We start from the raw sequence: 25808 nt of genomic DNA, 5'->3' as shown, positions 1-25808 counted from the left end.
CCCGTTATCCCACTGTCCCCAATCCCGATATCCCACTGTCCCCAACCCTGTTATTTCCCTGTCCCCAATCCTGTTATTCCATTGTCCCCAATCCCGATATCCCACTGTTCCCAATCCCGTTATTTCCACTGTCCCCAATCCCGATATCCCACTGTCCCCACTGTCCCCAATCCCGATATCCCACTGTCCCCACTGTCCCCACCGCCGTTATTTCCCTGTCCCCAATCCCGTTATCCCGTTATTTCCCTGTCCCCAATCCCGTTATCCCGTTATTTCCCTGTCCCCAATCCCGTTATGCCATTATTCCATTGTCCCCAATCCCGTTATCCCGTTATTTCCCTGTCCCCAATCCCGTTATCCCATTATTTCCCTGTCCCCAATCCCGTTATGCCATTATTCCATTGTCCCCAATCCCGTTATCCCGTTATTTCCGTGTCCCCAACGCCGTTATTTCCATGTCCCCAATCCCGTTATCCCACTGTCCCCAATCCCGATATCCCACTGTCCCCACTGTCCCCACCGCCGTTATTTCCCTGTCCCCAATCCCGTTATCCCGTTATTTCCCTGTCCCCAATCCCGTTATCCCGTTATTTCCGTGTCCCCAATCCCGTTATCCCGTTATTTCCCTGTCCCCAATCCCGTTATCCTGTTATTTCCGTGTCCCCAATCCCGTCATTTCCGTGTCCCCAATCCCGTTTTTTCCCTGTCCCCAATCCCGTTATTTCCACTGTCCCCAATCCCGATATCCCACTGTCCCCACTGTCCCCAATCCCGATATCCCGTTATTTCCCTGTCCCCAATCCCGTTATCCCGTTATCCCACTGTCCCCAATCCCGTTATCCCACTGTCCCCACTGTCCCCAATCCCGTTATTCCATTGTCCCCACCCCCGTTATTTCCGTGTCCCCACCGCCGTTATTCCGAGTCCCTGACGCCGTGTCCCCCGGGTGTCAGTGACGGCGAGGAGAAGGCGTCGGGCAGCTCGGGGGGCTCGGTGTGCGCGGCGGGCGCGGCGCTGGGCAGCGATGACAGCCTGGCCGGTTACGGCGGCAGCGCCGATGTCCAGTTCAACGAGGACGGCTCCTTCATCGGCCAGTACAGCGGCACCCGCGGCACGGCCGGCGGCAGCTCCGGCCCCGCCAGCCCCTCGGCCGCCGCGCCCCTCGACTGACCCCCGGCCCAGCGGGGGACAGCGGGGGGACAGCGGGGGGACAGCGGGGAGGGGTCCGGAGGGTGGGGTGGGGTCGTTGTGGGGACCCCCCGATGTCATTGTAGGGACCCCCCGGTGTCATTGTGGGACCCCCATGGTCCTGGGGATGCCCTGATGTCACCGTGGGACCCCCTGATGTCACCGTGGGACCCCCCAATGTCATTGTGGGACCCCCATGGCCCTGGGGACCCCCTGATGTCACCGTGGGACCCCCTGATGTCACTGTGGGACCCCCCAATGTCATTGTGGGACCCCCAGTGTCACTGTGTGACCCCCTGGTGTCATCATGGGACCCCCATGGCCCTGGGGACCCCCTGATGTCACTGTAGGGACCCCCTGATGTCACTGTGGGACCCCCCAATGTCATTGTGGGACCCCCATGGTCCTGGGGATGCCCTGATGTCACCGTAGGGACCCCCTGATGTCACTGTGGGACCCCCCAATGTCATTGTGGGACCCCCAGTGTCACTGTGGGACCCAACCTGATGTCACTGTGGGACCCCCATGGTCCTGGGGACGCCCCCATGTCACTGTGGGACCCCCCCCGATGTCACCGTAGGGATCCCCTGATGTCACCATTGCACCATCATGGCCCTGGGGACCCCCTGATGTCACTGTGTGACCCCCCCAATGTCATCGTAGGGACCCCCTGATGTCATCGTGGGACCCCCATGGTTCTGGGGACCCCCAAAATGTCACTGTGGGATCCCTCAAATATCACTCTGGGACCCCCCCCCATGGTCCTGGGGACCCCCTGATGTCACCGTTTGTGGGACCCCCGTGGTCTTTGGGACCCCCCCAATGTCACCGTGGGACCCCCATGGCCCTGGGCCCCCCCCCCAAATGTCACCCTGGGCCCCCCCGATGTCACCGTAGGATTCCCCCATGGTGGGGAGGGGTCCCCAGTGCTGAGGGTGGGGACCCCCCCCCAAATGACGTAGCAGGGCCCCCATGGCCCTGGGGACCCCCCCAAATCACCCTGGGACCCCCCCCATGCCCCCCCCCCATTTAAGGCCCCTCCCCCACTCCCTTCACTGCCAAAAGGGGGGGGGTCCCTTAAGTGCCCCCTCCCCAATTTGGGGGGGGTTGTTTGGGGCTGGTGGGGGGGGGGAGGGGTGATGGGACCCCCCCTCAAAAAACACCTCACAGCGGGGGGGGAGGGGCGGGGACCCCCCCGTTGGATTCAGCCAAAAAAATCCCCCCCCTCCCCCCCCTCCCCGCGCTGGATTTTTGGGGAGGGGTCTGGACACCGGGGGGGGGCTCTGAAGACCAAAATTGGGGGTGGGGGGCGCAAGAGGAGGGGGGGGACTTTTTCCCCTCCCCCAACATTTTACACCCCCCTCCCCCCTCCTCTTTTACTCCTCCGGGACCCCCCCCCCCCCAAAAAAAAATCTCTGGGGGGGTTTTTTGGGGGTGGGGGGGGGTCTCACCACGCCCCCTCCCCAAAATTTCTGAATGCATCTCACGGCGCGGCCTTGGCAACCTCACACGAGCCGAGGGGGGGGGGTCTGCACCCCGAACCCCCCCCCCGCACCCCAAAACCCCCCCGGACCCCAAACCCCCCCACGCTCCATCCCGGGGGGGGTCCCCACCCCCAAAAAACCCCCCAAAACCCCTCCCCCACCCCCAAAAATCCCCCTCCCCACCCCCCCCGCGCTGTGTCGTAGCTTTGTAGCCCCCTCCCCAAAATGTGTGCGGTGCCCCGCCCCCCCCCAACCCCCCAAAAATTCCCCCCCCTTTTTTTTTTTTTTTGGGAAAAATCGGTCCAAAGGGCCCCAAAAACGGCAGCCGAGCCCCCCCCTCCCCCCACACCTCGTGTGACGCCCCCTCCCCACCCCCAACGTGTGAAACCCCCTCCCCAAAAACCGCCAAAAAAAAAAACCCCACGAGGAGCAAAAAAAAACAAACAAAAAATAAATACCCCAAAAAATTGAAAAAAAAAAAAAAGGGGGGAAAAAAAAAATCCCCAAAAATAAACGCGGAACTGCCGGGAAAAGGCTCGGGGTGATTTTGGGGAGGGGGCTTGGGGGGGCTAAAGGGGGTTTGGGGGGGATTTAGGGGATTTTGGGGGGGTTTAGGAGATTTTGGGGGGGATTTAAGAGGTTCTGGGGGGGATTTAGGGGATTTTGGGGGGATTTAGGGGGTTTTGGGGGGGTTTATAGGAGATTTTGGGGGGGATTTAAGAGGTTCTGGGGGGGATTTAGGAGATTTTGGGGGGGATTTATAGGGGATTTTGGGGGGATTTAGGGGATTTTGGGGGGGATTTAGGGGGTCTATAATTTGGGGAGGGGGTCTATAGGAATAGGGGTGGGGCAGAGGGGTCCTGTGGGGCTCTGGGGGGATTTGGAGGGGGCTATAGGGGCATTTGAAGGTCTGGGGGGGCTTTGGGGGGATTTTGGGGGGTCTTGGGGGGGGCTCTGCGATGTCTGTGGCAATTTTGGGGTCTCTGGGGTCACATCGGGCGCTCTCATTTGCATTGACCACGCCCCCTCATCGGCGCGACCACACCCGCGTTGGCCACGCCCTTCACGGCCTGGCCACGCCCCCTCTCCCCTCACGGCCTGGCCACGCCCCCTCCCCTCACGGCCGCCGCCGCCGCGGCCGGACCGGCCCGAACCGGCCGGAACCGGAGCCGGAACCGGAGCCGGAACCGGAACCAGAACCGGAACCAGAACCGGAACCAGAACCGGAACCACCAACCCCGGCCCTTCGAGCCTCCCCCGGGCCGCGGAACCGGCCCCGGAGCCGCCCCCGAGCCCCCGGCCCCGAGCCCGCCATGGGGGCCGGGGGGGGGGCGCGGGGCGGGCGCTGCCGCCCCCCCGAGAGAGGGGGGCGAGGCTGAGGAGGGGGCGGGGGGGGGTCCCCGGGGGTGAGGGGGGGTCGCAGGTGAGGGGGGGTCCCGCCATGGGCTGCAACATGTGCGTGGTGCAGAAACCGGAGGAGCAGCACCGGGTGATGCTGCAGGTACCGGGCTGGGGGGGAAATGCGGGGAGGGGGCGAGGGGAAATGGGGCTGGGGGCGAGGGGAAAATGGGGCTGGGGGCGAGGGGAAAACGGGGCTGGGGGCGAGGGGAAAACGGGGCTGGGGGCGAGGGGAAAATGGGGCTGGGGGCGAGGGGAAAACGGGGCTGGGGGCGAGGGGAAAACGGGGCTGGGGGCGAGGGGAAAATGGGGCTGGGGGCGAGGGGAAATGGGGGTAAATGGGGAGGGGAAAATGGGGCTGGGGGCGAGGGGGCTGCAGGTACCGAGCTGAGGGAAAATGGGGCTGGGGGCGAGGGGAAAATGGGGGTAAATGGGGAGGGGGCGACGGGGAGAATGAATGGGGAGGGGGCTGCAGGTACCGGGCTAGAGAAGGATAAATGGGGAGGGGGATAATGGGGAGGGGAGGGAAATGGGTCTGGGGGCACGGAGGGGGAGAATGAATGAGGAGGGAGGGTGGGAATTGGGGAGGGGGGATAAAGGAAATGAGTCTGGGGGCTCGGGGGCTGCAGGAACCGGGGGTGGGGGAGGGGGACAGGTAAAGGGAGAACAATTTGGGGAGGGGGCTGGGCGGGTTTAGGCCGGGTAAATGAGGGGTCTGGGGGCTTCGGGGGGGTGGCACAGCCGAGTGAGGGGGGGGGTCCTGGGGGGGCTTCAGGGCCAGGTACGGGGGGGGGGAGGGGCGCAATTTGGGGAGGGGTCGGGTCCAGGCCAGGTAAAAGGGGGAGGGGTGGAACAGGGGAGGGGGGGTCTGGGGGCTTCGGGGGGGGGTCCTTGGGGGCTTCGGGGGGCGCTGCGGATTTGGGGAGGGGGTCTCGGTGTCCCCCTCGCCCCCCGCCCCCACGGTTGCCATGGTAACCGCGCCCGCCGCTTCCGGGCGAGCTCAGACAATGGAGGGGTGGGCGGGGGGCTCGGGGGGGGCTTTGGGGAGGCTCCGGGGCTGAATTTGGGGAGGGGGATGGGGGGACAGCGATGGTTTTAGGGACAATGGGGACCCCCCCCCCCCCGGAATTTTGAGGAGGGGGTCCTGACATCCCCTCCCCCCATCCCCCAGGTGAGCGGGAAGGAGGGGTCGCGCCGGGGGGGTCCCCGGGGGGGGTCCAAGGAGCCTCTGGTGCTGCAGGTGCTGAGGAGAAGCCCCCGGGGTCGCCCCCCTCCCCACCCCGGCGGGGGGCTCCCCCCGAGCCCCTCCTGGGGGGGGCCGGGACCCCCGCCCACAATTGGGGGAGGGGGGCTGGTGGACAGCGGCACCCAGACCGACATCAGCTTCGAGAGCCGCCTGGGGGGGGCCGAGCCGTGAGTGGGGGGCGCCGCGACCCCCGGGGGGGGCTGGAGGGGACCCCCGGACACCCCCGGATCCCTGGGGACACCCCCCTGAGCCTTAGAGACCCCCCCCAGGGACCCCCGGACCCCTCCCCAGATCCTTGAGGAGCCTCCTTTGGCCCTTGGATCCTCCACAGACCCCTCCCCAAATTCTTGGGGACCCCCCCCCTTGACCCTTAGACCCCTCCAGGGACCCCAATTTGGGGGTGCCCCCCCACCTGACCCCCCAGCACCCCCTCACTGGCATCTGCTGTAGCCCCCAGACCCTTTTTGGGGGCGTCCCCCCCCCTCAGAGACCCCTTAAACCCCCCCATTGTGACCCCAGACCCATTTTGGGGTGTCCCACCCCCCCAGGACCCCCCAGACCCATTTTTGGACCTCCGTCCCTCCCCAAAAACCCATCAGGGACCCTTTTATGAACCCCCTCCCCCCTTAAAACCCCCCCAAAACCCTTCGGGACCCCTCCCCCCACTCTGGGACCCCCCCCCGATATTTTTTTGTGCCCCCCCAGGCCCCCCCTCCCCCAGGATTATTTTGATCCCGCGGATTTGGGGGAGCCCGAGCGCCCCGAGGAGCTGGAATATGAGGTGGGGGTCCTGGGGAGGGGTCCTGGACCTTTTGGGGGGGGTCCTGAATAATTTGGGGAGGGTCCTGAATAATTTAGGGAAGGTCCTGAATAATTATGGGGAGGTTTGGGGGGAATTTTAGGGAGTTTGGGACCCCCAGATCTGAAAAAAATGGAGCCAAAAATGGAATTTTTGGGTAGGGGGGAGTTGAGGGGAGGGGGTGGGAAATTGGGGAGGGGTCCTGGGTTTTTTTTGGGGGGTCTTGAGTCATTTTGGGGGGGTTTGGAGGGAATTTGAGGGGGTTTGGAGAAGTTTGGGACCTTCAGGAATGTAAAAAACCGGAGCCAAAAATGGAATTTTTGGGGAGGGGGGAGTTGAGGGGAGGGGTTGGGAAATTGGGGAGGGGTCTGGGGGTCTCGGGGGGGTCGCGGGGGTCCCCCTGACCCCCTGCCCCCCTCCCCAGGAGGTGGAGCTGTACAAAACCAGTCACAAACTGGGAATCACCGTCTGCTACCGCACGGACGGCGAGGAGGACCCCGGGATCTACGTGGGGGAGGTTTGGGGAGGGGTCTTCAAATTTGGGGAGGGGGTCTCTGTCTCTAAAAATAATCCTAAAAATCGTTAAAAAAAAATTAACCCCCAAAAAGTGTAAAAAAAAGCTCTAAAAATTAAAAAAATGGAGTAAAATATTAAAAAAAATCCAAATTTTGCACTGAAAAATTCCCCCTCAAAATCTCCCTAAAAATCCAAAATTCCCCCCCAAAAAATTTCCCCGAAATTCCCAGAAAAATTCCTCAAAAAATCTCCCCCAAAATCCAAAAAAAAAAATCCCAAAGAAATCTCCCCCAAAAAACCCAAAAATCCCTAAAAAAATAAAATAATCTCCAGAAATTCTCTTAAATTCTCAAAAAATCACAGAGAAATCCTAAAAAACCCCCAAAATAAATTCCTAAAATATTCCCTAAAAAATCCCCCACAATTCCCAAAAAAATCCAAAAAAATTCCCCAAAAAATTCCAAATAAATCCCCTCAAAAAAACCCAAAAAATCCTTAAAAAATTCCAAAAGAATTCCCCCAAAACTCCAAAAAAATCCCCAGAATTTCCAAAGAAATCCCAAAGAAATCTCCCCAAAAAAATCCCAACAAAGCTCTAAAAAAATTCCCCAAAAACCCAAAAAAATCCCCCAAAATTCCCCCCAAAAATTCAAAAAAACTCCGAAATTCCCCAAAAATTCCCCAAAAAAATCGGATTTTGCATCGTCCCTTGGGGTTGAATATGAAACCCCCTCCCCCCAATTTTGGGGACCCTCCCCAAATTTTGTGTCCCCCCTCCCCAGGTGAACCCCAACAGCATCGCAGCCAAGGACGGGCGGATCCGGGAGGGCGACCGGATCATCCAGGTGGGAATTTGGGGGGATTTGGGGGGGATTTGGGGGGTCCTGGAACCTTGGGGAGGGGTCTCGGGGAATGGGGTGGAGTTTTTGGGTGGGGGGTTTGGAGTGGGGGCGGATCCAGGGGTTTTTTTTGGGGTTTTTTTGGGGGATTTTGGGAGTGGGGAAATATTGGGATTTTCATGTGGAGATTTTTGGGGACCCCTCGGAGCCTCCCCCACCCCAAAAAATCCCCCCAAGACCCCCTAAAACCTCCCCAAAACCCCCATAGAGCCCCCCACCCTTAAAAGACCCCCCCAGGACCCCCCAAAATCATTTCAAGACCTCCTTAAATCCTCCCAAAATTCCTTTCCCCCTCCCAGGACCCCTTCATGGAGACCCCCGACCCTAAAAGGACCCCCCAGGACCCCCCCAAATTCCCCCAGGACCCTTCCCCAGCCCAAAACGACCCCCTAGGACCCCCCTAAATCCCCCCAGGACCCTTCCCCACCCCAAAAAGTCCACGCAGGACCCCCCTAAATCCCCCCAATGATCTCCCCCAACCCAAAAAGACCCCCCAGGACCCCCCCAAATTCCCCAGGACCCTTCCCCACCCCAAAACGACCCCCTAGGACCCCCCTAAATCCCCCCAGGACCCTTCCCCACCCCAAAAAATCCCCCCAGGACCCCTCAAAACCCTCCCAACCCCCCCCCAAAAAACCCCTTAACCCCCCCAAATCCCCTCTACCCCATTCCCTCCATTTCGGGGGGTGGTCCCGGGGGTCTCCCCCCCCTTTTTTGACCCCTCCCCAAATTCCCAGATCAACGGGGTGGAGATCCAGGACCGGGAGGAGGCCGTGGCCTTCCTGACCCGCGAGCAGCAAACCAACATCTCCCTGCTGCTGGCCCGGCCCGAGAGCCAGGTGGGCTCCACAAAATGGGGAGGGGTCTCCACACACCCCGGGGGGCGCCACGGGTCCTGCTGGGGGGGTCCCGGGTTTGTTTGGGGGGGTTTGGGGGGAATTTCTGGGAGTTTGGGAGCACCAAGGATGAAGGAAAAGGAAACAAAATGAATTAAATTGGGGAGGGGGCGGCTGGGAAATTGAGGAGGGGTCCTGAGGGAGTGTCCCAGAATTTGGGGAGGGGTCCTGAGTCTTTCTGGGGGGGTCCCGGGTCCTTCTGGGGGGGTCCCGGGTTGGTTTGGGGGGGTTTGGGGGGAATTTCTGGGAGTTTGGGAGCACCAAAGATGAAGGAAAAGGAAACAAAATGAATTAAATTGGGGAGGGGGCGGCTGGGAAATTGAGGAGGGGTCCTGGGGGAGTGTCCCAGAATTTGGGGAGGGGTCCTGAGTCATTCTGGGGGGGTCCCGGGTTTGTTTGGGGGGGTTTGGGGGGAATTTTTGGGAGTTTGGGAGCACCGAGGATGAAAGAGGAGGGAAAACTGATTAAATTGGGGAGGGGGCGGCTGGGAAATTGAGGAGGGGTCCTGGGGGAGTCTGCCAGAATTTGGGGAGGGGTCCTGAGTTATTTTCTGGGGGTCCTGAGTCCGTTTGGGGGGGATTTGGGGTGAATTTTTGGGAGTTTGGGACCCCTGGAGATGAAGGAAAAGGAACGGGAATTTGGGGAGGGGTCGCGGGGGGGGGATGGGAATTTGGGGAGGGGTCGCGGGGGGGGATGGGAATTTGGGGAGGGGTCGCGGGGGTCCCTGACGCCCCTCCCCCAGCGATGGAAGGACAGCGACCGCGAGGATTTCCTGGATGAGTTCGGATCCGATGAGGAGGGGGAGCTCAGGGGGGCCTGGACCCCCCCCGGGCAGGTGAGAAATGGGGGAAAAATGGGAAAAAATGGGAAAAAATGGGAAAAATGGGAAAAAATGGGAATTGGGGGAGGGGAAAATGGGGAAAAAATGGGGAAAATTGGGGGGAAAATGGGAAAAAGTGGGAATTGGGGGAGGGGAAAACGGGGAAAAAATGGGAAAAACGGGAATTGGGGGAGGGGAAAATGGGGGAAAAATGGGAATTGGGGGGAAAATGGGAATGGGGGGGGGTTAAAATGGGTCTGGGGGATTCCAGGGGAGTGGGGAAGGGGCTGGAGGGGGAAAAAAGGGGGGGAAATGGGAATGGGGAGGGGGAAAATTGGGAATTTTGGGGGGAAAAATGGGAATTGAGGGAAGGGAAAATGGGAAAAAATGGGAATTGGGGGGAAAATGGGAATTGGGAGGGGGAAAAATGGGAATTTTGGGGGGAAAAATGGGAATTTTGGGGGAAAATTGGAATGGAGGGGATTAAAATGGGTCTGGGGGATTCCAAGGGAGAGGCGAAGGGGTCGGGAGGGAATTGGGGAGGGGGTCCTGGGGGCCATAAGAGCTCCCGGGGGGGGTCGATATGAATTGGAGTGGGGGTCCCGGGGGGGTCTCTCCAGCGACGCCCCCTCCCCAAATCCCGCAGCCCCCCAGCCCCGCCACGCCCGGCCGCGGGGCCGAGCCCGACAGCGGCGTGGGGCGCACGGACGAGTCCACGCGCAACGAGGAGAGCTCGGAGCACGATCTGCTGGGCGAGGAGGGCTGCGAGGGACCCCCGGCCCAGCCCCCCCGGCCCCCCCCGCCCCGCCGGGACCCCCAAAACCCCCCGAATTCACCCCAAAACGCCGCCCGGCTCCACGCAAAGCCCGGCGCTGGAGGAGCGGCCGCGCGGAGCGGCTCCGGCTGCGGGTCGGCGGGAAGAGCCGGAGGTGGAGCGGGCGGGCGGCGCGGATCGGGATTGGGAGCGGGATTAGGAGCGGGATTAGGAGCGGGGTTAGGAGCGGGATTAGGAGCGGGATTGGGAGCGGGATTGGGAGCGGGATTAGGAGCGGGATCGAGCCCGGGGCTGGGCCCGGCGCTGCCGGGCTCGGTGTCGCCGCCCGCCGCCGCTCTGAGCCCCGCGGAGCTGCGGCGGTACCGAGCCCTGCGCGGAGCCGGAGCCGCGGGCCGGGCCGAGCTGGCTCGGCTGGAGGAGGAGCTGCGACATCTGGAATTCAAATGTCGCCACCTCCTGAGGGCCCAACAGCTGGAGCGGCTCCGCGAGCGGGGCCGCCGGGCCTGGCGCGACCCCCGCCCGGGGGTCGAGGGTCCTTTGGCCGATATCGCCGAGGCTCCGGAGCGCGACAGCACCAGCGCCTACAACACGGGCGAGAGCTCCCGCAGCTCCCCGCTGCTGCTGCGGGCCGGGCTCGGCACCGGCACCGGCACCGGCAGCGCCGCCCCCGGCACCGCCAAAGGGCCCCGGGGCAAACGGCCCGGCCGGGACCGGCTGCTGAAGGCTCGGGCCATCAAAATCCTGGAGGAGCGCGGCGGCTCCACCGATGACGACGCGAGGAGCGAGCTGAAAACCGGGCGCTACTGGAGCCGCGAGCAGCGCAAGCAGCACCTGGCCAGGGCTCGGGAGCAGAGGAAACGCCGGGAATTGCTGCTCCAAGCTCGGCCTGAAGGTTCCGGGGGTCTCGGGGGTCTCGGGGGGGTGGCGGAGCCCCCCCAGCAGCAGCAGCAGCAGCAGCACGGGCAGGGGTCGCGGCGGGGGCTGCGCAAGAGGAGCCGCCGTATCCTGGATAATTGGGTGACGATCCAGGAGATGATGCTGGCTCAGCACGGGGGGCGTCTGGAGCATCCCCTGCTCTCCGTCACCACCGTGTGACCCCCTCCCCAAATCCTCCCAAAATCCACCCAAAAATCCTCGCACCGAGGACAAACACCCCCCCCCACCTCCCCTCCCCCCTCAGCGTTGTCGCCTCTTTGTGTCCCCTTTGTCCCCTCCCCCACCCAAGCACAAAGTGAGGGGGGGTCTCCCCCCCCTCCCCCCTTTATCCCCCCCTCCCCCATTGTCGTGTCTGTGGCCGTGCTTAGTTTGGGGTTATTTAGGGATTTTTTTAGGGTTTTTTTACACTTTTGTCGCTTCCTCTTCTCAGCCCGGGCTCGGTTTGGGGGGGGTCCTAAACCAGCCCTGGGACCCCTCCCCACAAAACAAAACAACCCCCAAATTCTGGGGTGTTTCCCCTCCCCCACCTCTGTGTGTGTCCGTCGGGGGAGGGGGGGGAAGGAATTTGGGAATTAAGGAAAAAAAACAAGGAAACCTCGTTTTTACTCATTTCACCCCTTTTTGTGCTGCCTCGTGTTTGGGGGGGTGGGAAAAATTGGGGACCCCTCCCCAAAAATAGGTGTGGGGGGAGGAGGTGATAAAGCTTGGGGACCCCTCCCCAAAAAAAAACCCCAGAGCAACAAATTTGGGGACCCCTGACCCCTCCTGGGGACCCCCATGGGGGAAACTTGGGGACCCCCTGACCCTTCCCTGAACTTCCAGGACCCCCCAAAACCCCACGAGGCAAAATTTGGGGACCCCACCACTTCTGAGACCCCCCAAAACCCCCCCAAAACCCCCCCAAATCCCCCCCAAAATCCCCCAAAAAGGCGCCACCGACCAAGGAACAAAAACCTTTAATTCCACCCAGGCCCCCAAACCCACCCGGGCCCCTCCACGTCCTCGGGTTCCCCGCGGATTTTGGGGGTTCCCCGCGGATTTTGGGGGGCTCCCCGGGTATTTTGGGGAGGATTTGGGGGGTCTCAGGCGTGCAGAGCCCTCCAGCGATCCAGGGGACCCCGGGCCGGGACGTATTTGACGCCGCAGCCGTCGGGGATGAGGCGTTTCTGAGCCACCATCTCCTCGAAAGCGTCGGCGTTGAACTTGGTGAACCCCCATTTCTTGGAGATGTGGATCTGGGGGAACCCCAAAATCAGCTCGGGGACACCCCAAAACCCCCCCGAGGTCAAATTCGGGGGTCTCCAGGGTCCCCCCCACCCCCTCATTTCGAGGCTTTTGGTTCCTGTTTGGAGTTTGGGTTCTTCCCGTGTTGGTGAATCCCAAATTTCTCCCAGATGTTCATTTGGGGGACCCCCAAAATCAGCTCAGGGACACCCCAAAATCCCCCCACGCTGAAATTTGGGGCACCCCAGACCCTCCCAAAACTTTTTGGCTCCCCAAAATTCCGAATTTGCCCCTCCCAGTCTCCCCCACCTCCTCCTCCTCCCCCATCCTCCCACCCCCATCAACTCTGGAGCACCCCAGGACCTCCCACCCCCCTGTAAATTTTTGGGGGGTCCCCCGAGGTATTCTGGGGTGTCCCAGAACCCTCTGGCACCCCAAAATCCCCCTCAAAACCCCCAAAAACTCCAAATTTGCCCCATCAGAGCCTCCCCCACCTCCTCTTCACCCCCCCATCCTCCCACCCCCATCAATTTTGGGGCACCCCAGGACCTCCCACCCCCCTGTAAATTTTTGGGGGGTCCCCCGGGGTATTTTGGGGTGTCCCGGGTACCTTTTGGCGCCCGGGGAATTTGAACTTTGCCCTCCTGAGCGCCTCCACCACGTGCTCCTTGTTCTGGGCCTTGGTGCGGATGGACATGATCACCTGGCCGATGTGAACCCGGGCCACCGTGCCCTGCGGCTTCCCGAACGCTCCTCGCATGCCCGTCTGCAGCCTGGGCAATTTGGGGAGGGGTCGGCACGGGGGAGACCCCAGAGCCACCCCCGGAAAGGGAATGAGACCCCAGACCCACCCCAGGAAGGGGAATGGGACCCCAGAGCCATTTAGAGAATGAGTTCTGTATCCCAGGTCTTGTTAAAGTGGGAATGGGATCCTCAAACAGCCCAAAATCCACCCTTGATGCGGGTCTGGAATTTGGGAATGGGGAATTTGGGGAGGGGTCGGCACGGGGGAGACCCCAGAGCCACCCCCGGAAAGGGAATGAGACCCCAGACCCATTTACACAATGAGTTCTGTATCTCCAGTCCCCTTAGAAGTGAAGAGTGGAACCCAAAACCAGCCCCAAATCCTGATCTGGAATTTGGGAATGGGGAATTTGGGGAGGGGTCAGCACTGGGGAGACCCCAGACCCACCCCAGGAAGGGGAATGGGACCCCAGACCCATTTACACAATGAGTTCTGTATCCCCTGTCCTGTTTAAAGTGGGAGTGGGATCCTCAAACAGCCCCAAATCCTAGTCTGGAATTTGGGGAGGGGTCAGCACTGGGGAGACCCCAGAGCCACCCCTGGAAAGGGAATGAGACCCCAGACCCATTTACACAATGAGTTCTGTATCCCCTGTCCTGTTTAAAGTGAGAGTGGGATCCTAAACCAACCCCAAATCCTGATCTGGAATTTGGGAATGGGGAATGTGGGGAGGGGTCAGCACTGGGGAGACCCCTGGAGACCCCAGACCCATCTCAGGGGGGAGCTTTAAAGCCCCCAGACCCATCCTAAAAGGAATTTCGGTGCCTCCCAGGAGGATTTTTGGGACCCCCAGGAATTTTCAGGACCCCCAGGATGATTTTCAGGACCCCCAGGAGTTTTTTGGGACCCCCAGGAGGATTTTTGGGACCCCAGTTGGATTTTTGTGCCCCCCAGGAATTTTCTGTGCCCCCCAGTTGGATTTCTGGGACCCCCAGTTGGATTTTTGTGCCCCCCGGTTGGATTTTTGGGACCCCCAGTTGGATTTTTGGGACCCCCAGGAGTTTTTTGGGACCCCCAGTTGGATTTTTGGGACCCCCAGTTGGACTTTTGGGGGTCTTTGTCCCCCCGGCCCCTTTGGGTGCCCCACCAGGGGGGGTGGGGGCCCTACACAGCCGGGGGGGGGAGGGGTCTCTGTGCGCAGCCATCGCACGCCGGGACCCCACGGGGGGAGGGGCCACGGCCGGCTTAATTAACTGCGGGAATTCATTAATTCATCCATTAATTACACCCTTACAATTAACGGGGACCCCCTTTGGGATCTCCACACCCCCCCCTCCCCCCAGATTTTAGGACACCCCCAATTCCTGGGGGCTTTTCCCTTTGAATTTTGGGACCCCCCTGAGGGTTTTGGGACCCCCTGAGGATTTTGGGACCCCCTGAGGGTTTTGGGGATCCCCTGAGATTTTGGGAGGGAACTCCCTGAGGATTTGGGGAGCCCCCCCAGAATTTTGGGAACCCCCTGAGAAAGGATTCTGAGGATTTCAGGGTCCCACTCGTTGTTTTTGGGCTCCCCCTGGGTATTTTTGGGGTCCCCCAGGTGATTTTTGGGCTCCCCCTGTTGATTTTTGGGCTCCCCCAGGTGATTTCTGGGCTCCCCCTGGGTGTTCTTGGGGTCCCCCCGATGATTTTTGGGCTCCCCCCGATGTTTTTGGGCTCCCCCAGGTGATTTTTGGGCTCCCCCCGGGTGTTTTTGGGCTCCCCCCGGGGTTTTTGGGCTCCCCCTGGGTGTTTTTGGGTCCCCCAGGTGTTTTTGGGCTCCCCCCGGGTGTTCTGGGGTCCCCCCCGGGTGTTTTGGGCTCCCCCAGGTGATTTCTGGGCTCCCCCTGTTGATTTTTGGGCTCCCCCCTGTTGATTTTGGGCTCCCCCCTGTTGATTTTTGGGCTCCCCGGGTGTTTTTGGGCCGCACCTGTCGGCGCCGGCGCAGGATAACATTTTGTTGATGCGGATGACGTGGAAGGGGTGCAGGCGCACGCGGATGTGGAATCCGTCCTTGCCGCAGCTCTTCACCATGTACTTGTTAGCGCAGATCCGCGCCGCCTCCAGCGCTGCGGCCACGCCGGAGTCAGGACCCCTCCCCAAATTACCGCACAGACCCCTCCCCAAACCGCACAGACCCCTCCCCAAACCGCAGAGACCCCTCCCCAAACCGCACAGACCCCTCCCCAAATTACCGCACAGACCCCTCCTCAAACCGCACAGACCCCTCCTCAAATTCATACAGACCCCGCCCCAAATTCATACAGACCCCGCCCCACATCATACAGACCCCTCCCCGAACCACAGACCCCTCCCCAAATTCATACAGACCCCGCCCCAAATTACCGCACAGACCCCTCCCCGAACCACAGACCCCTCCCCAAATTCATACAGACCCCTCCTCAAACCGCACAGACCCCTCCCCAAATTCATACAGACCCCGCCCCACATCATACAGACCCCTCCCCAAACCGCACAGACCCCATCCCGAACCACAGACCCTTCCCCAAATCACAGACCCCTCCCCAAATTCATTCAGACCCCACCCCAAATTCATACAGACCCCTCCCTGAATCACAGACCCCTCCCCAAATTCATACAGACCCCGCCCCAAACCACAGACCCCTCCCCAAATCACACAGACCCCTCCCCAAATTCATACAGACCCCGCCCCAAATTCATACAGACCCCTCCCCAAATCACAGACCCCTCCCCACACCACAGACCCCTCCCCAAATCACAGACCCCGCCCCAAATCACACAGACCCCTCCCCACATCACACAGACCCCTCCCCAAATCACACAGACCCCTCCCCAAATCAGACCCCTCCCCAAATTCATACAGACCCCTCCCCAAAAAATAACGGGGAGGGGACACGAAAAAATGGGGATTTTAGGGGAAAAATTGAGATTTTGGCTGAAAAAATGGGGATTTTATGTGAAAAAATGGGGATTTCAGAGAGGAAAATGGGATTTTTTGGGGTTTTTTAAAGTGAAAATCTGGGTTTTAGGAGAAAATTTGAAGTTTCAGGGGAAAATTTGGAGTTTTTAGGTGAAAAAATTGAGGCTTTAGGTGAAAATTTGGAGGTTTTAGGTGAAAATTTGGGGATTTTAGGGGGAAAACGGGAATTTAGGGGAAATTTGGAGTTCTTAGGATAAAATCTGGAGTTTCTGGGTGAAAAACTGGGGATTTTAGGTGAAAATTTGGGTTTTGAGAAGTGAAAATCTGGGTTTTAAATGAACATTTGGGGTTTTTAGGGGAAATTTGGGGGTTTAGAAAAGAATTTCCCTCCCAATCCTCCCAAAACTCCTCAGAATCATCCCAAAAACCCTGAGGATTCCCCCAGATTTTTAAGGATCCTTCAAAAATCCCAAAATCCCCCCAAAAAAATTCCCAAATCCCTCCCAAAATTCCCAAACCTCCTGAAAAAAACCCAAAAAAAATCCCAAACCCTCCCAAAAAATAAAGAAAAAACCAGAAAAAAACCTTAAAAAACCCTAAAGCCCAAAAAAATTCCCAAAAAATTCCCCAAAAATTCCCAAAATTCCCCAAAATTTCCCAAATTCCCCCAAAATTCCCCAAATCCCCCCCAAATTCCCATTTTTACCCTCGGAGCTGAGCTGCTCGTACTCATCCGACACCATGTGCCCGCACAGGGGGAATTCATCAACTTTGGCTTTTTTCCTTCCCAAATCGAAAATTCGGATTTTTGGGTCTGAGGGAGACAAATTTGGGGGTCAGGGAGGGATTTTTTTGGGGGATTTCAGTGAAATTTGGGGTTTTCAGTGAAATTTGGGGTTTTTTTGGGAGGGATTTCAGTGAAATTTGGGGTTTTCAGTGAAATTTGGGGTTTTTTTGGGGGATTTCAGTGGAATTTGGGGTTTTTGGGGGGGATTTCAGTGGAATTTGGGGGTTTTTGAGGGGGGATTTCAGTGGAATTTGGGGTTTTTGGGGGGGGATTTCAGTGAAATTTGGGGTTTTTCAGTGAAATTTGGGGTTTTTTGGGGGGATTTCAGTGAAATTTGGGGGTTTTTTGGGAGGATTTCAGTGAAATTTGGGGTTTTTTGGGGGGGATTTCAGTGAAATTTGGGGTTTTTTTGGGGCACTCACCGGGGACCCCCCGGCAGAATCGAGATTTGGGGTAGGGTTTGTTCTTGCAGTAGCGATAACTTGAAAAAAATGGGGGAAAAAACAAAAAAAAAGGTCAAAGACCCCTCCCCAAAATCCCCCGGAGCTCAAAACTCATCCCTAAAAATCCCCCCGACCCAAATAATCCCGGCTCGAGCCCCCAGACCCTTTTAAACCCCCCCAAAATCTCATTTTTATCCAGGCCTTGGAGCCTTTTGGAACCTCCCAAACCTTTCTGGAATTCCCTGAAGCCCCCAGACCCAATTTCATCTCAAAATCCCTTTTTTAAACCACTCCAAAACTCTTCTTTAACGCCCCCAGACCCTTTTTTAAAGCCCCCAGACCCTTTTTAACACCCCCAGACCCTTTTTTGACGCCCTCTGACCCATTTTAACCCAGATTATTCCCCATTTAACCCCTCCCTGACGCCCCCAGACCCCTCCCAACCCCTCCAAAATTCCCTTTTCTGACCCCCCGACCCTTCCGAAGCCCCAGTGACGTCACAGCGGCCGCAACACGTCACGTTTTCCCGCCGCCTTATGACGTCACGCGCCTCACCATCGCGCCGGCCGGCGGCCCATGGCGGCTCCGCGCCTCGGGCACCTGCGGGGGGACAGAACGGGACGGGTTGGGGACGGCGGGACCCCAAAAAACCCCTTAAAAACCCCAAAAACCGCGCAAGGCCCAACCCGACCGCGCCCGCCCCTCACGCCCCGCACCGACCTCGCCGAGCGAAAGAGGCCGCGGGCGCCTGCGCGCCGCTTTTATAGCGGCCGCGCACTTCCGGTGCCGCCCCGCGCTTCCGGCGGCGCTCTGGCCGCCCTGGAGGATTCCGTGGGCGGGAAGCGAAAGCGAGACCGGGAGGCGCTGCCGGGGCCGAGGGGGCGGCGCGGAGCTTTGGGATCACGGGAGGCGCGAGGAGAGCGGGAAAAGCTCGGGGAGCGCGCGGGAGAAAGGCGGAAAGGGAGGCGACCATAGAGACGGAAGGAGCCGCTCTGGCCCTCGCGGCCACCATAGAGAGGAGAGGGGGCCAATCAGAGCGCGAGGGTGGAGGCGGCGCAGGCGCAGTGAGGCCTGGCTGCTGATTGGTTGTGCTTGGTGACGTCACTTTAGAGACAGAGCCCCATCCTGGATTATTAATGAGGAGGGCGGGGCTTGCGTTGGGTAATTTGCATGATTTGCATAAAGGGGCGGAGCGCCAGGTGGCGGCTTTTAGGCGCCGAAATCAAATATGTATTAAAAATATATTTATATATCATATTTAACATAAATAAAATTTATAATGGATAACGTGTATAAAATATAAATAATGCATAAAAATGCTAATTAATTAAACATCTAATAATATATTCATATGCCAATTGTGCTGCATGTTAAGACGTTAATTAGTTGTAATTATTATGGATCAATATGGGTTAATTAGATTGTTTATAGAAAATCTAGTTCTATAATTAATTAATTGAATAAATACTATCGATGATATCAATAAATATTATTAATTATATCAATGAATAATATTAATTATTTAATTATCAGAATTAATGACAGAAATTCCCACAGATTTATAGGGAAACCCCCAAAATTTATCCTCCCCTCCCCCCCTTTTATTTCCCCTCCCCCCAAAATTCCAATCCTGCCCCTCCCCCACCTCAAATCCCCCTCCCCCACCCCAAATCCCCCTCCCCCACCCCAAATTCCCCTCCCCCACCCCAAATCCCCCTCCCCAGAGAAGCCCCCGGAGCCGAAATGAAGCAGAACGATTTTTATTGGGGGAGGGGCGGCGTCGGGACCCCCCCCCGGGGTGATAAAAAATTCCAATAAAATAAAAAAAAACCGGGAAAATTGAGGGGGGGGAGGGGAGCGGTGAGGAGGGGGAGGGGCGGTGGTGGGGGAGGGGCGTGAGGGGCGTGGGGGGGTCAAAGACCCCCAAAAAAAAGGGTGGGGGAGGGGAAGGGGGAGGAACCCAAAGTTGGGGGATCCCAAAAATTTGGGAAAAATCCCAAAAAAATCGGAGATGGGGGAGGGGCGTGAAAAGGGGGGTGGGGGGAGGGGATCCCCCAATTTTGGGTGACCCCAAACTCTGGGAACGGCCCCGAAATGTTTCAGGATCGACCCCAAAATCCTGGAAAAGTCCCCAAATTTATCATGGGGGGGAATTTTTGGGGATTTTTTTGGGAACTTTTGGCCAAGATTCATCAACTTGAGGCAACTTCTGGGAATTTTTGGGGAATTTTTTGGGAACTTTGGGGAACTTTCACCCACTTTGAGGAACTTTTGGGAATTTTGGGGGGATTCTTGGGGAACTTTGGGGAACTTTTGGCCAAGTCTGAGGAATTTTTTGGTCAAGTTTGAAGAACTTTGAGGAACTTTTGGGAACTTTCACCAACTTTGAGGGACTTTTGGCCAAGTTTGAGGAACTTTCACCAACTTTGAGGGACTTTTGGCCAAGTTTAGAGAACTTTGAGGGATTTTGCCCAACTCTGAGGGACTTTTGGCCAAGTCTGAGGGACTTTTGGCCAATTTTGAAGAACTTTCACCAACTCTGAGGGACTTTTGGCCAAGTTTGGAGAACTTTGAGGAACTTTCACCAACTCTGAGGGACTTTTGGCCAAGTTTAGAGAACTTCGAGGGACTCTGCCCAACTCTGGGGAACTTTTGGCCAAGTTTGAGGGACTTTTGGCCAATTTTGAGGGACTTTTGGCCAATTTTGAGGACCTTTCACCAACTTTGAGGGACTTTTGGCCAAGTTTAGAGAACTTTGAGGACCTTTCACCAACTCTGAGGGACTTTTGGCCAAGTTTGGAGAACTTTGAGGAACTTCCACCCAACTTCCAAGAACTCTGATGAACTTTTGGGAACTTTCACCGACTCTGGGGAACTTCTCGCAGATTTTGGGGACCCCCAGGGGGTTTTTTTGGGGCCTCTCAGGGCACGGAGACGCGGAAGGGGCTGTTGGGCACGTGCTGCTCGCCCCACTTGACCACGAGCACGTAGTCGCCGCGCTCCCGCAGCAGGTAGCCCACGTTGTAGAGTTGGTTGCCCAAGTGCTTGACCACGATCTCCTCGCAGGGGTTCCGGGGTCCCTGGACCCCCACCAGCAGCATGTTGTTACCTGGGAAAGGGAAAAATAAAAAAAACAGGATTTTTTGGGATTTTTTGGGGATTTTGGGGGATTTTTTGGGGGATTATTTTGGGATTTTTTTGGGACTTTTTTGGGATTTTTTGGGGGATTTTTCTGGGATTTTTGAGGATTTTTTGAGGGATTTTTTGGGATTTTTTGGGATTTTTTTGGGACTTTTTTTGGATTTTTTGGGGGATTTTTCTGGGATTTTTGGGGATTTTTTGGGATTTTTTTGGATTTTTTTGGATTTTTTTTGGATTTTTTGGATTTTTTTAGGGATTTTTGGGGGATTTTTTTTGGATTTTTTAGAATTGTTTTGGGGATTTTTTGGGGATTTTTTTGGGCGTTTTTAGGATTGTTTTGGGGATTTTTTGGGGGTTTTTTGAGGATTTTTTGGGGATTTTTTGGGGATTTTTTTTTTGATTTTTGGGGGATTTTAGAGGATTTTTTGGGGGGGTTTTTGTGATTTTTTTAGGATTTTTTTGGGATTTTTGGGGATTTTTTTTTTATTTTTGGGGATTTTTTGAGGATTTTTTTTAAATTTTTTTTTTTTTTTGGGGGATTTTTGTGGGATTTTCGAGGATTTTTTTGGGTTTTTTTGTGATTTTTTTAGGATTTTTTTTGGATTTTTTGGGGATCTTTGGGGATTTTTTGGGAATTTCTTTGGGATTTTTGGGGGATTTTTTTTTTATTTTTGGGGGATTTTTTGGGGATTTTTGGGGGGATTTTTGGGGGATTTTTTAGTATTTTTTGGGGGCTTTATGTGATTTTTTAGGATTTTTTTTTTATTTTTTGGTGATCTTTGGGGATTTTTTTGGGATTTTTTTGGGATTTTTTTTGGATTTTGGGGGGATTTTTTGAGGAATCTTTTGTGGATTTTTTGGGATTTTTGGGGGGATTTTTTTGGGATTTTTGGGAAATTTTGGGGGGATTTTTTGGGGTTTTTTTGTGGATTTTTGGGAAATTTTGGGGGGTTTTTTTGTTTTATTTTGAATTTTTGGAGATTTTTTGAGGTTTTTTTTTAATTTTTTTTTGAGTTTTTCTTGGGGTTTTTTTTCAGGTTTATTCGAGTTTTTGGAGCTGGTTTGGGGTTGTTGAAGGTTTTGGGGATTTTGGGGAATTTTTTTCCAGGTTTTTTTGAGAGGTTTTGGGGCTGTTTCAGGGTGAATTTTGGGCTATTTTAAGGTGATTTTTGGAGTTTTTTTATGGTGATTTTTGGAGCATTTTTAAGATGATTTTTTGCGTGATTTTAAGGTGATTTTTGACCTATTCCAGGCTGATTTTCAGAGCTGTTTCAAGGTGATTTTTGGGCTATTTAAAGGTAATTTTTGGCCTATTTTAAGGTGATTTTTTGAGTTATTTTAAGGTGATTTTTGGGCTATTTTAAGGTGATTCTTGGCCTATTCCAAGCTGATTTTTTGGCCTGTCCCAGCCTGATTTTTGGGCCTATTTTAGCTCATTTTGGTTTATTTTTGCCACTCACCTGCCTTGCTGCAGTCCACGGTGAAGGAATTTTTCTGCCCCACGAAGCCTTTGCTGAGCCCCAAACCTTTGGCCACCACCTTGGAGGCGTCAGAGAATTTGGGGGGTCCCTGGGGGGCTCCGGTGGGGGCGGGGGCGGGGGTGGGACCCCCGTGTGCTCCCCCCGAGTCCAGCAGCACCGAGGAGCTCTCCCGGAGGCTGTGGCTGCTCACCAGACGAGGCCCTAAAATGAGGGGAAAAAAACCCAAAATTTGGGTTGAGAAACCCAAAAAAAAATCACAGTGGGGGGGTGGGGGGAACCCTGAAAATTTGAGGTTGGAAATGGCAAAAAGAATTCGTGGGGTGGAAGGTTCAAAGTGGAGAGGTTGGAGTTGAAAAATTGGGAGGTGGAATCTTAAAATCGGGGGTTAAATGGAAAATTCCCCCAAATTCCCCCCAAAACTCTCCTAAATCCCCTCAAATCTCCCCTCCCATGCCCCAAACCCCCTCAATTCCTCCCCAAAACCCCTTTAAACCCCCCAAAACCCCTTGAAATCCCCCCAAAGCTTCACAAAACTCCTTAAACCTCCCCAAAGTCCCTTTAAACCCCCCAAACCCCCTCAATTTCCCCTAAAACCCTTTTAAATCCTCCCAATTCCCCCCCAAATCTCCCCAAACCCCTTTAAACCCCCCCAAACCCCTTAAACACCCCAAATCCCCCCCAAACCCCTTTGAATCCCCCCAAATTCCTTTAAATCCCCCCAAACCCCTTTAAATCCCTCCAAATCCCCTTTGAATCCCCCCAACCCCCCCCAACCCTCCTTTGAATCCCCCCAAAACCCCAAAATCCCCCCAAAATCCCCCCCAAATCCCCTTTCCCCCCAGCCCCGGCGCTCACCGGTGACCTTGGCCTTGAAGGGGCTCCCCACGATGTGATGGGGCCCCCCGAATTTGATGTGGATGAGGTAACTGCCGGGGGCCATGGGCGTGTAGCTGACCCTGAAGCCCTCGGGACACTCCTGGCACTCCATGGTCACCTTGGACGGGCCCTCGATGGTCACGGCCAGAGCGCCCGGGCCCGCCTTGGACGTGTTCACCACGAACTCGGCCGCCGAGCCTGAGGGACAAATCCCACGGGAAAGAGCGTTTGACACCCAAATCCCACTGGGAAAGGGATTCAGACAGCACCGAGAACTCAGAAATTCCCGTTTTGCCCGAAAATTCCTGTTTTCTTCCCTCAGAATTCCGTACCTGTGGTGCCGCCCTCCAGGCCGGGCCTGTAGGCCGAGACCAGGCCCGGATCCTCGGCCTGTCCCACATCTTTCCAAAATTCCTGTTTTTTCCCCCTAATTCCAATTTTTCCCCAAATTCCCGGTACCTGTAGTTCTCTCCAGCCCCATAACCTCCTGAATTCCCAGCTTTTCCAATAAATTCCAGTTTTTTCCCCTCAGAATTCCATACCTGTGGTGCCACCCTCCCGGCCAGGCCCGTAGGCCAACACCAGGCCCAGATCCTCAAATTCCTGTTTTTTCCCTCCCAAATTCCCATTTTTTCCCCCAAATTCCGTACCTGTGGCACGCCCCCACACTCCCTCATCCCCAAAATTCCTGTTTTTCCCTCAAATTCCCGGTTTTTCCCCTCAGAATTCCATACCTGTGGTGCCGCCCTCCAGGCCGGGCCCGTAGGCCGAGACCAGGCCCGGATCCCCGGCCTGTCCTGGCTCTCCCACCCGGACCTTGAAGGGGCTCCCGGGGATGTGGGAACCCTCGAACTTCACGTCGATGGAGTAGACGCCGTTCTCCCGCGGGATGAAGCGCACGGCGTATTTATCTGGGAAAAACGGGGAAAGGGGGATCCCAAATTATCCCTGAAACCCCAAAATTATCCCTGAAATCTCAAAATTATCCCTGAAATCCCAAAATCCGGAACCGAACCATCCCCAAATCCCAAATTCCTGCGGGGTGAAGCGCACGGTTGTTTTTGTCTGGGGAAAACGAGGAAAAGGGGATCCCAAAATCATCCCTGAAACCCAAAATCATCCCTGAAAACTCGTTTTTATGGGAATGGGGAAGATTTTGGGGAGGAATTTGTTGATTTTGGGGTGGAATTTGCAGATTTTAGGGAGGAATTTTTTTTGATTCTGGGGAGGAGATCACGGATTTTGGGTTGGAATTTCCCGATTTCGTGATGGAATTTGCAGATTTTAGAGGAGAATTTTTGGGGATTTCAGGGTGGAATTTCCCCATTTCAAGCCAGAATTTCCCAATTTTGGGTTGGAATTTGCCGATTTTAGAGAGAAATTTTTTGAGATTTTGGGTTGGAATTCGCCGATTTCAGGGTGGAATTTGGGGATTTCGGGGTGGAATTTCCCAATTTCAAGCCAGAATTTCCCAGTTTTGGGTTGGAATTTCCCAATTTCGGGTTGGAATTTGCAGATTTTAGGGAGAAATTTGGGGATTTTGGTCTGGAATTTCCCGATTTCACGTTGGAATTTCCCAGTTTTGCTCTGGAATTTCCCGTTTTTTCTCTTCCCGCTTTTCCCCAGCACCTCGGGGATGTTTTTGGGGGCGTTTTGGGGGTGTCCCTCACCTGGGGTGACCTCGGAGATGTGACATTCCTCCAGGGCCCCCGAGGGACTGTGAACTTTGGCGTCCAGCGCTCCGCGGGCGCCGTTGAGGCTGACGGCGAACGAGGCCGGCTGGTGAACCTTGAGCCCCGACTCCTGGGGGGACACGGGTCAGAAACACCCCAAAAATGGGAAACAATTCCAGGAACCCGGGTCAGAAACACCCCAAAATAAACAGAAATAATTCCAGGAACCCGGGTCAGAAACACCCCAAAATAAACAGAAATAATTCCTTGAACCCGGGTCAGAAACACCTCAAAGTAAACGGGAAAGAACTTCAGGAAAATGGGTCAGAAACACCCCAAAAAAACCAGAAATAATTCCAGGAACATGGGTCAGAAACACCCCAACAATTCCAAGAACCCAGGTCAGATACACCCCAAAAAAACCAGAAATAATTTCAGGAACCCGGGTCAGAAACACCCCAAAATAAACAGAAATAATTCCTTGAACCTGGGTCAGAAACACCCCAAAAAATGGGAAACAATTCCAGGAACATGGGTCAGAAACACCCCAAAAAAACCAGAAATAATTCCAGGAACCCGGGTCAGAAACACCTCAAAGTAAATGGGAAAGAACTTCAGGAACCCAGGTCAGATACACCCCAAAATAAACGGAAATAATTCCAGGAACCTGGGTCAGAAACACCCCAAAATAAACAGAAATAATTCCAGGAACCCGGGTCAGAAACCCCCCAAAAAATGGGAAACAATTCCAGGAACCCGGGTCAGATACACCCCAAAATAAACAGAAATAATTCCTTGAACCCAGGTCAGATACACCCCAAAATAAACAGAAATAATTCCTTGAATCCAGGTCAGAAACACCCCAAAATAAACAGAAATAATTCCAGGAACCCGGGTCAGAAACACCCCAAAATAAACAGAAATAATTCCTTGAACATGGGTCAGAAACACCCCAAAAAAAAATGGGAAACAATTCCAGGAACCCTCCCCAAAGCTGAGGGATTTGGGAGGAAAAAGGGAAAAAGGAGAGGGGGAAATAAAGGGGAGGTCACTGAAAAGGTGTTGGGGGAAAAGGGTGAAGTGAAATGGAATAAATGAAATAAATGAAGTGAAATGAAATTTAAAAAAATAAAATAAAGAAAAATAAAGTAAAATAAAATAGAGAAAAATAAAATGAAATGAAATGAAATAAAATAAAATAAAATAAAATGAAATAAAATGAAATAAAATAAAATAAAATAAATAAATAAAATTTAATTAAATAAAAAAATAAAATAAAGAAAAATAAAGTAAAATAAAATAGAGAAAAATAAAATAAAATGAAATAAAATAAAATGAAATAAAATAAAATGAAATAAAATAAAATAAAATAAAATAAAATAAAATAAAATAAAATAAAAGAAAGGAAATTAAATTAAAAAAATAAAGAAAAATAAAGTAAAGTAAAATAAAATAAAAAAAAAATAAAATTAAATCAAATTAAATCAAATAAATAAAATGAAACAAAATGAAATGAAATAAAACGAAAGTAAAATAAAATAAA

At 55.0% G+C, this 25808-nt stretch overlaps 4 protein-coding genes and 1 non-coding gene across 6 annotated transcripts in view; 2 read left to right on the top strand and 3 right to left on the bottom strand.

The window, feature by feature from the left end:
- L1CAM (L1 cell adhesion molecule) overlaps positions 1-2698 on the top strand; it is a 43308-nt gene extending 40610 nt beyond the window's left edge. Inside the window, exon 29 of the mRNA XM_086870976.1 lies at positions 954-2698. Within this exon, the coding sequence (XP_086727102.1) occupies positions 954-1170 (217 nt within the window). The 3' untranslated portion in view covers positions 1171-2698. The remainder of the gene's footprint in view (positions 1-953) is intronic.
- Positions 2699-4022: 1324 nt separating this feature from the next.
- On the top strand, positions 4023-11571 carry PDZD4 (PDZ domain containing 4). 2 transcript variants are annotated; one of them, XM_086870998.1, is made up of 8 exons: positions 4023-4173; positions 5242-5483; positions 6022-6097; positions 6540-6632; positions 7414-7476; positions 8268-8369; positions 9169-9261; positions 9893-11571. In XM_086870998.1, exons 1-8 carry the CDS (start codon positions 4114-4116, stop codon positions 11114-11116), a joined length of 1953 nt encoding a protein of 650 aa, XP_086727124.1. In that variant the 5' UTR covers positions 4023-4113; the 3' UTR covers positions 11117-11571. The 2 variants fall into 2 exon arrangements, with proteins under 2 accessions (XP_086727124.1, XP_086727125.1); XM_086870999.1 differs by having other exon boundaries at positions 4049-4173; positions 5311-5483.
- A 326-nt stretch (positions 11572-11897) lies between these two features.
- On the bottom strand, positions 11898-17896 carry RPL10 (ribosomal protein L10). The gene is made up of 7 exons (XM_086871059.1): positions 17815-17896; positions 17650-17694; positions 17074-17132; positions 16571-16678; positions 14893-15031; positions 12792-12954; positions 11898-12192 (listed from the first exon to the last, which is right to left on the bottom strand). The coding sequence occupies exons 2-7, from the start codon at positions 17670-17672 to the stop codon at positions 12040-12042; spliced, it is 645 nt and encodes a 214-aa protein (XP_086727185.1). The 5' UTR covers positions 17673-17694; positions 17815-17896; the 3' UTR covers positions 11898-12039.
- On the bottom strand, positions 14042-14185 carry LOC147647707 (small nucleolar RNA SNORA70). Its single transcript, XR_015281393.1, has one exon. It is a non-coding gene; the product is annotated as a small nucleolar RNA SNORA70 (small nucleolar RNA).
- Positions 17897-18838: 942 nt separating the features above from the next.
- Positions 18839-25808, bottom strand: part of FLNA (filamin A) — a 69930-nt gene continuing 62960 nt past the window's right edge. Inside the window, exons 43-47 of the mRNA XM_086870967.1 lie at positions 24263-24395; positions 23327-23503; positions 22572-22790; positions 21696-21917; positions 18839-20203 (exon numbers count right to left, since the gene is read on the bottom strand). Coding sequence (XP_086727093.1) covers positions 20016-20203; positions 21696-21917; positions 22572-22790; positions 23327-23503; positions 24263-24395 — 939 coding nt within the window. The 3' untranslated portion in view covers positions 18839-20015. The remainder of the gene's footprint in view (positions 20204-21695; positions 21918-22571; positions 22791-23326; positions 23504-24262; positions 24396-25808) is intronic.

The sequence above is a fragment of the Cyanistes caeruleus genome, chromosome 34 (genome assembly GCF_971803275.1).
Source record: "Cyanistes caeruleus chromosome 34, bCyaCae1.hap1.1, whole genome shotgun sequence".
Taxonomy (NCBI): Eukaryota; Metazoa; Chordata; class Aves; order Passeriformes; family Paridae; genus Cyanistes; species Cyanistes caeruleus.
Note: the sequence above shows the minus strand (reverse complement) of the source record. Positions and strands in the feature narration are given on the sequence as shown.